General features: G+C 39.9%; 1 protein-coding gene across 5 annotated transcripts in view; it reads left to right on the top strand.

The window, feature by feature from the left end:
* Window positions 1-14393, top strand: part of CPED1 (cadherin like and PC-esterase domain containing 1) — a 182892-nt gene that overhangs the window by 140307 nt on the left and 28192 nt on the right. For 4 of the 5 annotated variants that reach the window (XR_008308678.1, XM_053256489.1, XM_053256488.1 and 1 more), the window contains 2 exons: window positions 10475-10592; window positions 12467-12603. Coding sequence is in view for 4 of the 5 variants with exons in the window: in XM_053256489.1 (XP_053112464.1) it covers window positions 10475-10592; window positions 12467-12603 (255 nt within the window). In the remaining variant the exon portion in view is untranslated. Of the gene's footprint in view, window positions 1-10474; window positions 10593-12466; window positions 12604-12950; window positions 13104-14393 lie in introns of those variants that run through there. The other variant, XM_053256491.1, reaches the window with a different exon arrangement.

Below are 14393 nucleotides of genomic sequence, written 5' to 3'. Positions count from 1 at the left end.
TATCTACAAATGGAAGAGGATGAAGCACATAGGAATTCTTTTACCATCAACTGTTGAAAAGGAACTGTTCCAGTACAATCGTCTGGTATTTGGAATGGCATCAGCCCCTGTGATGTGGCAGAGGGCCCTGGATCAAGTATTGCAAGGCATACCTGGCTGTAGGTGCTATCATGATGACATCATTGTGATAGGGTCCAGTGATGAAGATCATCTAAAGAATCTGGCACAAGTCCTAAGAAGACTGGAAGAATATAGACTGTGTGTGAATCATGATAATTGCGAGTTCTTCAAAGACTCAGCCACAGACTGCCAACATATTATTGATGCAGATGGACTATACAAATCACCTGACAAAATAAAAGCTGTATTAGGACCACTGCATCCAGAGAACGACTGACAGGTTCAATCATTTATTGGTTTTGGTTTTTATTTATTAGGAATTTAGAAATTTATTATCATAAATTTCTGCCTAATCTGGTGACTGCACTTTACCCCTTGAATCAATTGCTTCAGAAGACAAGGCATTGGAAATTGTCTGAATAATGTGAACAGGCATTTCAAGAGGACAAGCAACTTGACAAGTGTTCTCACTACAATCCTGGGCTGGATATTAATCTGACCTTCGATGCCTCCACATGTAGACCTGGAGCTTATCTCCCATCGTTTTCACCTCCAGATCATTAAGTCCAGCAAAGTGCAACTATGCTTAAATAGATCAAGATGCATTAGATTTGATCTGGGAAGTTAAGAAATCTGGACGTTACTTTATGGCAGGAAGTTCACCTTGGTTACAGACCACAATCCTTTGCTGTCCATTTTCCATCCTATGAAGAGTATTTTGGAAATGGCAGTGGCCCATATTCAATGGGCATATGCACTGGGCATTGTTTTGGGGAGCTCATATGTATGATGTTAAGTTCAAAGGAACGGCTCAACATGATGACTCAATGTGGATGGCCTGTCATGACTGCCATTGCAGGATACAGAATAAGACAGCAACCCATTGAGACATGCTCTCTGCTGTTGAAGTGTTCAATATGGCACAAATGAACATCTTGCCAATCACATCAGCAGTGTTATGTCAAGAAACAGACTGAGATTGTTTACTAGAGGAAGTCTATAACGTTACCTTAAGGGGTTGGAAGATGAATTCTGGAAAGCACTTGAAACCCTTTTTTCACCAAAGGCATTAAATTACAGTTTCCCATGGCTGTTTGATGTGGGGTCGTAGAGTAATAATTCCTACAAAATTACAACCCTGACTGTTGGAGGAATTACATGTTGGACTCCTTGATCTGGTTACGATGAAGGCTATGGCCAGGAGTTATGTCTGGTGGTCAGGCAAAGATGGCCAAACTGAACAGTTAGCTAGATGACTCTGATTACCAGAGGGTTCAGAATATGGTAGGGTTGGCACCACTTCATCCATGGAATTGGCCCACGACACCATGGGGACACATTCACTTGGACTTTGCAGGACCCTTCTTGGGTACCAATTTTTTGGTGGTGGTGATGGATGGCAATTCCAAATGGCCTGCAGTGTTTTGTTTGTCATCCACAACGTCTGTCCAGATTCTACAGAGCCTTTTTTCTAGAACTGGATTGTCTGTACACCTGGTCACAGATAATGAACCACAATTTGTTTCTACAGAATTCCAAACTTTCCTGGAGCAAAATGGGATCAGACATGTGACTTCTGCACCTTATCACCCAGCTACAAATGGTTTGGCACAACGCTTCATCCAAACTATGAAGCATGCCTTACAAGCTGCCACAGACCAGCCAGGCTCCATATCTGTTAAACTGGTTAATTTTATACTGTCATATAGGAATGCTTATATAGTTCAACAAGACAAACACCTGCCAGTTTGTTTCTAGCTTTTGAAGCCTGACCTGCATAGAGATGTTATCTACAAACAAACCTACCAGATAAAACAACGGGAGCATTCAGGCTGCAGGAACTGTGCGTAGGCCAACCTGTTTTTGTTTTGACCTATCATGGTAAAGACAAGTAGATTCCAGGTACTATTCAGGTGGTGAGAGGACTGTATTCCTATGATGTCTCAGTTGCATTTGATGTCACCTGACATCACCACATTGAACAGATCTGGGGTATCTTTTCAACACAAAACTGTATACCACTGCTGTCTCCACTGACTTAGCAGACACCACACTTAGAAGACTTGCCTGGTGTCCTCAATGCTTGAAAGCCAATGTGCCCTCCTGCTCCAGCCATGATCGAGCAGGAAGTGCTTCAGCCAGTCTGTGTGGACTTACTACCTTCTGCAGAATTTGCAGTTTCCAAGCCCTCCCCAGAGGGTTCTCAGTGGTCTCAGTGGTACTAACTCAGAGTTATCCTGTCCACATGAGAAAACTGCCTGACAGACTCAACCTTTAACTATATTCTTTCCTGTTCCCAATTCCATTGTGCTAGTTGTTATAGTTCTGTGTTTTAGGGCTTCATTTGGGGATGGGGGGAGGAATATTGTGTAAGCTCTGTCACTCCAAGCCTCTAAGGGGCTTCTGTTGTTTCACTTTGAGAAGCTGCTGGCTGCCTGTAGGAGCTCTCTATTAATAAAGAACTTGTTTCTGGGGATTTTTTTCCAGTTTGTGTGTGATCCACGGAGTTAACTTTTTGTGAGTCAAAAGAAAAAGAGGGAGTCTGTTATGGAGAATTGATCAGTGTAGGAAAACTGGTGTGAGTTCTAATTTGTGTCTCTTCATTTGGCACTAACCTCACCCAGTCTGATTTCTGTTCATGTGTGAATGCCACCAGCCATCAAGCTGCAAGGAAACTGTAGAATCCATCTAGTGTGTACCAGAAGGCAAACCTTTAATCAGTAAATTTTGAGTAACATGATACTTAAATAATAAATTGAAAACCCATTACATTCACCTATGTTATTTCAGCAATGGTGCTGAAAATCTACTACAGCCAATTTAGTTAACATTATGGGTGTTGGTTTTTTAAGAGAGAGAAGTGGAGGAAGGAAACCAGATTTGTAGGTAGTGGAAAAACAGATTTGTCTTCCTTTTTAACATCTCCAAGTTGTGGGCATTAAATGAAAATGCAAGAATATGTTTAACCTAGGATTCATAATGCACAGGTAAAATATAACTGAGCTGTAGTTAATTCTCAAAAGCAAAAACAGTTCTTTGTTATTCTTGATATGCTTTCCTTATGATTCTGTATCCCACAATAGTTTGTTTGTTGTTGATGTTGTTGTTGATGCTGATGCTGATGCTGATGTTGATATTTGATGATGATGATGATGATGATATTTCATCATTAGTTTTAGTCACTTTGAAATTTTTGCCTAATTTTGAAACTATTCTCACGATCACTGAAAAGCGGGCTAAGGGAGCGTAGCCTGCCTTCCAGGGATCGTGGGAACCACCAGGCTCGCAGGCAAGCCCAGTGCTCACAAGGCAGCTAGCCCGCCTAATTACCCCTCCCCTTAGACTAGTTTAATGGAGTGAGCGCTCCGTTCACCTCATCTTTTTGCTTGTGTATTGCTGCAGTGCGTGGTGACACACGAGTAGACCCCCAACCAGGAGGCTGCAAACAGCCTTCCGGGCTCAGGGGTCTCTCCAGGATGCCCTGTGCACATTGCGTGGGGCATCCTGGAACTTGCGGGGGCCTTGAGGCCCCTGATCCCTGCAGCCCCCACCGGCTCTGTGACGGAGCCGTCAGTCGTGTTCGCGGCCAATCCGGCCACCCAGGGCTGCCTCTTGATCGTCTACAAGGAGAGCGGGCTAAACCTGCTCTCTCCACAGAAGCGCCTCTTTGACCGTTGGTTTTCTCTGGGGTTTCTTATCTTCATTGTTTGTTTTATTTGAAGTTTAATACATGTAGCTTCTGGTCTAGGGGTCAGCAGGCATCAAGTCATGTGCATGGGAAAGATAAAAGAATGAAGAGAATGGGAGAAGCCCTTGCATGCATGGTGTATTGTAGTTTCCTGACTGGGCCCATGAGCACACAGTGCTCCACATGAGGAGAAGCTGAGCCACCCTCTTTGCTGTCAAGGAAGGCTTCACACATGCAACAGGATTGTCCACAGAAAACATTTCCCAGTAACAGAACTGGACAGCTCCTACTCATGTGGAACTTGTTTGTGAACTATACATGAGAAACTGCCACATGACTGGGTCAGGCCATTGATCCATCTGGGTCAGTATTGTCAACATTGACTGGCAGTAGCTTTCCAAGGTTTCAGAAAGGAGTCCTTCTTCCCAGCCCTACCTAAGATGCCAGGAAATGAACCTGGGACCTTCTGCATGCATTCACTGAGCGATAGCCCATCCTCACAACTGAAGCACCTGTGCTCTCTTTTGCATGCACACCTGTGTGTGTGCGCGCATGCGTGTGTTTGCGTGCATATTCACTCACTCACACTCAAGGCTTTCCTCTTAAAATGCAAGAGTTGTGCAAATGTCTTTTTAAATACCATGAGCAATCTCCAGTTAATAGTTATCCCATTAAAAAAAAAAACACCCACAAATAGAACACACTTGAAATTAGAGTGGAGATCATTGAAAGCAAACTGCCCAAACCTTAAGGCTACACTCATAATTGTGCACGCAGGCAGGCAAGCAGGGGGGAAGGCAGGGTGGAACCTACCTTTCCTCCCCCCCACCCCGATGAACCACATTGTGAGCATGCATATGACCCCGCAACCTGGGGTAAAGGGCCTGCTTGCACCAGGATCGAGATCAATCTAGGCACTGTACACAAGCAGCTTTAACCAGGTAGGGCTTCCCTAACCTGGGCAGCGCTGCTTATATGCATAGCTGTCTTGTGTACTAATGAACCCTCCAATGTCATGTGGAATACATAGAATTTTATCTTTACATGTATCCTTTCTCTCTCTCAAGTGTGTGTGTGTGTGTGTGTGTGTGTGTGTGTGTGTGTGTGTGTGTGTGTGTGGTATTGTTGTTTTGGTAATCCGTTGGTGGTCTGGCCACTTTTGCTACAGGACAGCCATGAATTCTCTGCTCACCAAGCAGCTATCTACAATTGATTTTTTTCGATTTCCATATGGGAAGAACATGAAGCACATGTAGCACACACTAATGTTTTTCATGTATAGGACCATTGTGGCTGGCTGCTTTCATATGGCCTTTGTGGTATTAATAAAATTAAAAACATCAAAGCATCCTGGCTTGGAACTGTTTGAAGCATATTTGAGTGTAGACTGTAAACATGAACAAAAGGAAATGCCTGCTGTTGACTAATGAATCAAGTATGCTTTTCGTTAGTGTTATCCTTCAACACATGTGTAACCTCTACCTTTGCATGAAGGGCAGGAACTAATTGAGTCTGGCATTGTGTGGGAGAATCACCTCTTAGCAGCACAATCCTGTTTGTGTGCCTGATGTTGTATTAGCTACTTCTCCAACTTTTATCAGAACTTATTTAGTTCAAAGAGAATCTTCCAGATGCTTACACTCCCAGAGGAGAAACCCAAATATCCATAGAACTTGTTGTGTAGGAACTTATGGAAACAACACATTTTATAATTTGCAGCAGTCATGTAACAAATCTTGTATAAGAGCAATATGAATTAGCTTTATGTATAATTACATTTATTTATCTTAGCATATTGTGACAGTTTCATGAAAATTAGTGACAAAGGGCAATCCAACAGAACTTTTAAAGGGGGTTAGAAATGCACTGGATGCAATCCTATTTATTGTGGATGCACAGAGGTGCTGATGGAATACTGGTAGTATGATAAAATGTGATTTTAAAACAGCACTCTGGAAAGTACACAAGTCAGAATGGGCAAATAAGCAAATACCAGGGAGATCACCCCACGAAAAACCTTTGCATCAACATGCAGTCTGCATCAAGGCTTCGCAATTTCCGCCTCCAGCTGTTGTTGAGCTGCAACTCTCATCATCACCAACCACAATGGCCAATCATCAGGGATGATGGGAATTGCAGTCCAGCATCTGCAGGAGGGTCAAAGTTGTGCAGCCCTGGTCTCTGTGATAACTGTCTGATGTAAATGTGGGGCAAGCTGTGTTCAAAATAACAAGTGGGCAGTGGGGGTCACTGGCCTCATCTACTTTTGTAACAGTGCCCTTCACGACTATCTTTAGAAGGTTATAGGGCCATAGTATAGCTATGGCAGTCAAGGGGTGGTACTTGTCCATTTCATTAAGTGCTTCCCTCCCATCCCCCCATAATATAAATGCAAAGGGTCCAACTGGACATGATTTAGAAATTCAGTGGTTGGGGCACACATACACAGAGCACTTGGATAAGCCCATGAGGTTCCCCAGTGCAAGGGACTTGAATAGAATCTACTATGCCAGTTATGGTGGCATTTGCTTCTCATTTGCTATGTTACATTAATCATTTTGATAGAGTGGAGCTAATCCATCTGCTCATAATTTATTCCCTTGCAACAAGATACTATTTTAATTTTTTTTTCATGAGCTCATTCTGTCTAATGTTATTAGGATACTTTTCATAGTGCATTTTTAATCACTTGTCATCATACCTTGGCTGTGTATGAAAATGGACATAGACTGACTAAACAGAAATGACTTCATGAGGAATGCAGATCATTTTTGAAACACAATTCATTGCAGATGTTTCAGTGAAGTATTTGGTCATTTTGTTCTGCCCTGATTAAATGAGATAAGGCTGTACAATCACAACTGCTGCATTCACAATTATTCATTGCAGCTCGATGTCTAATAGTATGCCATACAAGCTAAGTTGGTTGTTATAATGAATGTGCCTGTGCAGAAATTATTTCACAAATTCCATGGTTTAGAATCAGAATGCACCATGGATGAGTCCACAGGATGCTGATATTGTTCAGAGGGCCTGGATCGTCAAACTCATGTTAAGAAGACTGTGATGGCATAGGAATTCAAACTTATGAACATTTTTTTCATCCAAGGAGACCAGGAAATAGCATTTTTGGCTCTCTTCCTTTTTAACTTGTATGTCAGTGGTGTGTTGTAATAATGTTAAGGGATCATTATCACACACCAGACATATTGACTAATCTTTTTACATACCATATTCTGTGTGCATAACATGAGCCCTTTTCCCAGGCAACTGGACTCAGATATTTAAGTGAATCTGAATAAAAATTGTTCCCAGAATCATGGGATTGAATCAAGTATGTTGTTCACATTTTGGACCATATTACTATTATAAGGAGTTATAATTTCACCTTGATATCTCTATGATATCAGCTTGCCTAGATTTAGACCGGAAAGATGTACCTCTTCTTTCAGTCCAATTTCTTGCCCGGTTAAATCAAGGTATTTGAACTGTATGTAACATGACCCTTCTGAAATCAATTGTCACGATCCAGTGGAGACCATGCTTGCATATGTACTTCAGACTTTACAATATATTTTCCTTTCAGTTCCACCCCAATATAACACTCCACAAATGTGTTATGACATAAACTGGGGGCAAGGAGATACTGAAAGGGAAATTCTTGGGGAAACTCTTGTGTTCAGTCTTTAGAACCAATGCCAACTCCAGCATACATTCTCTTCAGGTTAACGAGATACTCGTTTTCTGCTTCACACCAAACTTCCTGTGTTGTGATAATACAAATCCAGAATTTCCACACTGTGTGCCTATGCCAACCTGGTTTTCTTCTAAAATCAGTCCAGACATTTCAAAGGTTCTTTCGTGATTACCTTTAAAAAATGAGGTTGCCTAAAAGAAGAAATATCTTGTTTGTCTGCCTCTCTCTCACCCTTCAAGTGACTGATACTTCTGTCAACTTGAAAGTTGTGTCAGCTTTCATCTTTGGATAAAGCCTTAGATATTTTGCAGCATTGTAAGTACCTGTATGGAACCTGACAAATCCACACACTGTTAATAAAATCCTTGGGGAATCTCATTTGGCACTAAAGTAAATATGAGTGGCTGACCTTTAGCAATTCATTTTACAAGGCAATATTAAAACTGTCTTTGATCATAAAGGATTGGCCCTCCCTTATGTACTGCATCCTTGCATTCATCTTCTGCAAGAGACTAAAAATCAGATATTATTTCTTCAGTTGTTTTTTGTTTTTTGGCCATTTTTTGACTAGGCAAATTGAAGACATCTTGACAAATATGCTTTTAATAATGGCATCTGCTCAGAATGCACTTGAAAGCAAAGACTATTACATATTACTTAAATACCTGTGTTGTGTTCAAGAAATGAACAAGAAAATCCTTCTTCAGTTATCTTATGACACTTTGTCGACAGCAATAGCAGTTTGTTCAGGAATTTGGAATTTTCTTGAGAAGGCTTGTGCAAATTGTTGTGCAGCATGGGAGAAACCTTTTGATGGTACTGCTGGTGGTACTATTCCAATTATTCTATGCTGTCAGAATTATCAGAGGCACACATAATCTTTATGTTTTCACAAAAGAAGAGTGCACTGTTCTGCACTGCTCTGAATGAACCACCCAGGGACTTGTGCATGGGGTAGTTATAAAAATGTGTTAAATAAATAAAAATAACTCTCTTTCCCATATAATACAAAAAGCAGAATGAGGAAAAAAAGGCCAACTCTAACTGGAGCAATTCACAGACATTGGACTGGAGTGATAATCCTATTATTATTATTATTATTATTATTATTATATTAATAATTTAAGATGAATAATACATTGGCGGTACATAAATTAAACATTTACAATGTGTACAACTGGTATAACCATATTTAGCAGGTATATCAATCACAATTACATATTTTTGATATTTCAATCCATCATGTTCCTGATCATTTCAACCAAAATCTTACTCGGGTTATAATAAACCCTGTTTACCTCAAAAATATCTATAACAGGTTTACTTACTTGCTTGAAATCATATCTATTTAACTTTTGCTGAATATTATTACATTGAACTGAAATAAATTCCTCAAGCATATATTCCCATATTATTTTGTACCAATTACTGATATTCAAATTTTCAGCAATTTCCCAATTACGGGCAATTAATCCTTGTGCTGCCAGTACAAAAAAACCTTAACAGAATGCTATTATCAAATTTTGTATTACTTCCAGTAAACAAAAGCAATAACCCCAATTCTACATTTAAAATTAACAAAACTCTAAATTTAATTACTATTTCCTTTTCTACTGCTTGCCAAAATCTTTTAACTCTGGGACAATCCCACCACACATGTTTATAAGAACCCAATTCCAAACATCCCCTCCAACACATGGCATTAGAGGTTTTCTTTATCTTGGCCAACTTAATTGGTGTTATATGCCACTTAGTTAATATTTTAACCCACTACTCCCATATTCTAACTTTCCTTGTCTATTTTAAAGGTTTATTTAACTTAGCCCAGTTTACTGATTGTATACTACTTCCTATATCCTGTTCCCAAGAAATTTTCATTCCTAACAATGGAGAAACATCAAAATTCAATAGAATAGTGTATAATTTGGAATTAGCTCCTCGAGAATTTAACCAATGATCTGGTTGCTGCTGTTTTAAATGCAGCATTATGTAATATATAAATTATTCTGTTTGTAAACAACCAAAATTTATCATTTGATAACACATGGAGTGATAATCCTTATAATAATTTTTTCAATCCCAGCATACCATTTTTGACATACTTTCCTACATACTTTCACCTATCTTCTTTCTCATTCAATGAAAACCTTGGCATTGTTTCTCTTCTCTCTGGTTAGAACACAATAAACTCTGCCTATGAAATCAATAGAATCATTCCTTTTGTCATAGTGAAATTTAAAAGTATATCTTAAAATACATCAAAGGTCCAGTGACTGAACCAAAAGTTCAGGATTGGCTGCAATTCTGAACCCACAATGACAGGACCAGCTCTCTAATGAGGCCTGGTGAAACAGATGCCTCATGTGGCAGATTGGATGAGGTGGTGGCACCCTGCCACCACACCAGACCTCTGCACACCCGGAAAAAAGGAAGGGACTCAGCTTGGATTGAGAGGGAAATGGCTGCCAGTGCACTCTGAACAACACAAGGATGGGAGTGGCCACTCACTCACTGCCTCAGATGCCAGTTCAGTTTTGGCCAGCGCTGTTTGTTCCATTAAACATAGTGGGATTTACTTCTGAGTAAATTTGCATAAGTGGGTGCCTTTTCTTTACTTTATCTTGAGGATAACTTTATAAACCAAAAAGAAAGGCTGTCATTGTGTTATAATTGGTCTACTGGGGATTGGTCTTAGTAACAACATCATGTCTGTGGATTCAAAGGAAAAGCTTTTCACTCACTGAAATAAAATTATATCACTGCAGATGTGTTATAAAATGTATTTAATTGTAGTTATGACTCAAGGGTAGCAGAAATTGGAAAAGAACAAGCTGAATGTGAGCTAACTCCCCTGCCCCATTCTTATTGTCACTTTAAAATATCTTAGTGTCGTTCAACATAATTTTTATGTGATAGTACTAAATGACTGCTGTATATTAATCAAACTTATTTTAATATTTTAATTTCAGGATTGTGGTTCTCTCATTCATCCAGAGGAATCCTGTGGGTTGCAGCCTCTCTCTGCTGAATACCTGTCAACCATTTCAAAACCACAGCTGAGAACATGTGAAATGGGAGACACAAAAGGTTTGTTCCCAATACGATTTTTACATGTTGGAAATAAATCTTGTTCTTACTAAAAACAGAGATTATTCAGTCTTCTATAAGGAGCCATATTAAGAAGAAGGGTGGGGAGAGCAAATCACATCAGTGATCAGATACCACTCTGACATAAAATGTTATATATTCTTAAGACTTGGTAGGATTAGGTCAGAATGAATTCTGTGTGTTTCTTATGAAATAAATGAAAATTGAAGGTTGTTAAATAATACTAGCTGAAATGCAGTTTATCATTCCTAGATAGCCGGTTTTACAAATTAAGTCAATACATAAACGTTGCGTGAATAACTAGAAAAGCTGATATGGAGAGTGGGTGCAGAAGTAGACACAGACCAAGTCTCACAAATGGGTGGTTGACCAAGCTGGCCATTTGGTGGTTATTTTATTTATCTTATTTTATTACATTTTTATACCACCCAACATAATAACCCTGGATGGTTTACAATCAATAAAACACGAAATTACAACTAATCAAAATAATTAAAACAATTTTAAAAAATAAAAACATTGAAGGTCAGACTAAAACTTTTAAAAATGAGTTTTAAGGGCTTTCTTGAAGGCCATTAGCATTGTTAAATCTCAGATTTCTGTACTTTATTAGTCAGTATGTCAAGCATTCTGTCTGCAACTCAACTTTTGCAATGATGCAAAGTGATATGAACATTCTATATATGCTGTTTGATCTCTCATGCATGTAAGTCATTTCTTCATCATGCTGCAGTCATTAAGTGAGGAGTATGAGTGTGTGAAACATTCTTGCTGTTTTCTGTATCTTCTCTTCTGGGATACATTCATCATCATTATTATTATTTCTTGTTTACACAGTCAGACAGGTGTTATTGACTGGTTTGTTTTATCCAGACATCGAGTCCTTCCTAAGGACCTGGGATGGCTGAATTTTATCATCAATACTGTTGGTTATTATAGATATCGTCGCAAAATATAGACTGTTCCCAGTAAAGTTGCTTTTTGTAATTGCCTGATGGTGATTCCTGTGGCCCCTATGGTGTTGAGGTGCTGTTCAAGTTGTTTTGGAATTGCACCTAGGGTGCCAATGACCACTGGGATTATTTTGGTCTTTTTCTGCCACAGCCTTTCAATTTCAATTTGTAGATCTTTGTTTTTTGTGATTTCTTTCTATTTCTTTTTCTTCTATTCTGCTGTCCCCTGGTATTGCTATGTCGATGATTTTGACTTGTTTTTCTTTCTTCTCGACTACAGTTATATCTGGAGTATTGTGTGGCAGATGTTTGTCTGTTTGTAGTCGGAAGTCCCATAATATTTTTGCATCTTCATTTTCTACAACTTTTTCAATTGTATGGTCCCACCAATCTTTGGCTACAGGTAGTTTGTATTTTTTGCAGATGTTCCAGTGTATCATCCCTGCTACCTTGTCATGCCTTTGTTTGCAGTCAGTCTGTGCGATCTTTTTACAACAGCTGATTAGGTGGTCCACTGTCTCATCTGCTTCTTTACAAAGGCGGCACTTGCTGTTTGTTGTTGAATTTTTGACTTTGGCTCTTATTGCATTTGTTCTTAGTGCCTATTCTTGTGCAGCCAGTATTAAACCCTCTGTTTCTTTCTTCAAGTTGCCATTCTTAAAGCCATTGCCAGGTCTTGGTGATGTCTGATTATTTATTATTCATTTATTTATTTATTATTATTATTATGCATTCCCTTCCACTCTTAAGTAGAGGTAAGCCAAACACTGCATCTTATTTCTGTGCTTAAGTAATTCACAGTAATTCATTGTAAGGAGATCTTCATACTCATGGATACCCTAATAATAATAAAAAATTGCATAATGAAAAACCAAAACATGGTGTTGATCTGTTTTATAGGACAATGGATTGTTCCTTGTCTTAGTTGTTCTGACAACCGAACCTGTGACTGGAGACAAATAACATGGCAGCCAGCCAATTGCCAATATCCTATCCTGAAGAAAACAGAACTCCAACAATGTGTAAAAAACAAAAAGGTATGTCATAAATTTGGCACAGGAAATATGTATTAAAATGGAATCATTTTCAGGCCAATACTTGGTATTGGCCTGAAGTTCTTGTATATATGTAAATTTCATACTTAACACAGTCACTCCATTATAAATATTTTGAAACTACCTTCAGTTGACAGCATTCAAATGGGTCCAAGTGGTACCTAAGTATTGGATACAACATATTTCAGATTAAGAACTTATGTGTATAATTGACAAGAGTTTGACACTTTTGCATGTACTCTGTTTCCATTTTTGTTTTTTTCTCCCTAACGCATGGTATTGCTTCTGCTTACTAATCTTATCGAGTCTTCTTTCACATTCTCGTGCAGGTCTCAGATGGACCTCACTAGACTGAATTTTCTTATAGTGAAGATTCTATGATGGGTGATTGGAAATTCAGTGTCTTCTTAATAAGCATGGTGTGACTAACATTTTGCAGAGGTCTGTGGCTCAGGTACAATAGCTGGTGTCGATACAAGTTTCCAGAAGTAAGTAATAAATTATTACAGATATTCTTGCTGTGTGCTATCCAAATTTAAAAAGCATACTTGAGATAAACCCAAGGTCAAGTCCATCCAGTTAAAGAAGAACTAAATTGTTGATTGTTTTTAGATTTTTTTGAATTTTATGAAATCTGCCTAGGGAGGGTTTATTAGGCGGTTTATAAAGTTAATAAAATAAATAAATAAAGCAAGCATGCATACGGTGTGGGGGGAAGCCCTCCCTTCATCTCTCTGGACAACTTTTTCCAACCTGTTTCCAACCTTTCCTTTTTGGGCAAGATAATAGAGTATGTGGTGGCATCGTGGCTGCAGAGGTTCTTGGATAATATGGATTATCTAGACCCCTTCTGGATATGGGACTGAAACTGCCTTGGTCACTCTAGTGGATGACCTACGCCAGGAACTTGACAAGGAGGGTACATCCCTGTATGTTCTGCTGGACCTCTCAGTGCATTCGATACTATTGAGCATGGTATCCTTCTGGACTGCCTTTCGAGTATAGTGATTGGAGGTACTGCTTTGGAGTGGCTTCGGTCCTTTCTCAGGGTCCAGAAGGTGGTGCTGGGGGACTACAGGTCTGCACCTTGGCCATTGGCCTGTGGGGTCCTGCAGGGTTTGGTTTTGTCCCCCATGCTGTTTAACATCTACATGAAACTGCTTGGAGAGGTCATCCAGGGACTTGGACTGAGTTGTCAGCAATATGCAGATGACACTCATTTCTATCTCTCCTTATCACCTGATCCTAGGGAGACAGTGATGGGTTGGAAGTAGGCTAATAAACTGAGCTTGAATCCAGGTAAGATGGAGGTGCTGTTGGTCAGTAGGAGAGCCAATCGGGATGAGAGGATTTGACCAGATGGTGTTGCACTCCCCTTGAAAGAGCAAGTGTACAGCTTGGGGGTATTGCTGGGCCCAGCTCTGCTTTTGGAAGCTCAGGTGGAGGCGGTGGCCAAGGGTGTATTTGCACGGCTTCGGCGAGTGCGCCAGCAGCGTCCCTTTCTCAAGAAGGCAGATCTGGCCACAGTTAACCATGCCTTAGTCACATCATGGCTGGGTTATTGTGATGCGCTCTGCGTGAGGCTGGCCTTGAAGAATATTTAGAAACTGCAGCGAGTGCAAAATGCAGCAGCTAGGATTTTATCCAGAGCTGCCTGCTGGGATCATTGGCTGCCCATTTGTTTCCGGGTGCAATTCAAGTTGCTGGTTTTAACCTTTAAAGCCCTTAATGGGTTGGGCCCTAGACACCTGAGAGACCACTGCTCCCAAGGG

The sequence above is a fragment of the Hemicordylus capensis genome, chromosome 5, assembly GCF_027244095.1.
Source record: "Hemicordylus capensis ecotype Gifberg chromosome 5, rHemCap1.1.pri, whole genome shotgun sequence".
NCBI lineage: Eukaryota > Metazoa > Chordata > Lepidosauria > Squamata > Cordylidae > Hemicordylus > Hemicordylus capensis.
This window is presented reverse-complemented; position numbering and strand designations above follow the sequence as displayed.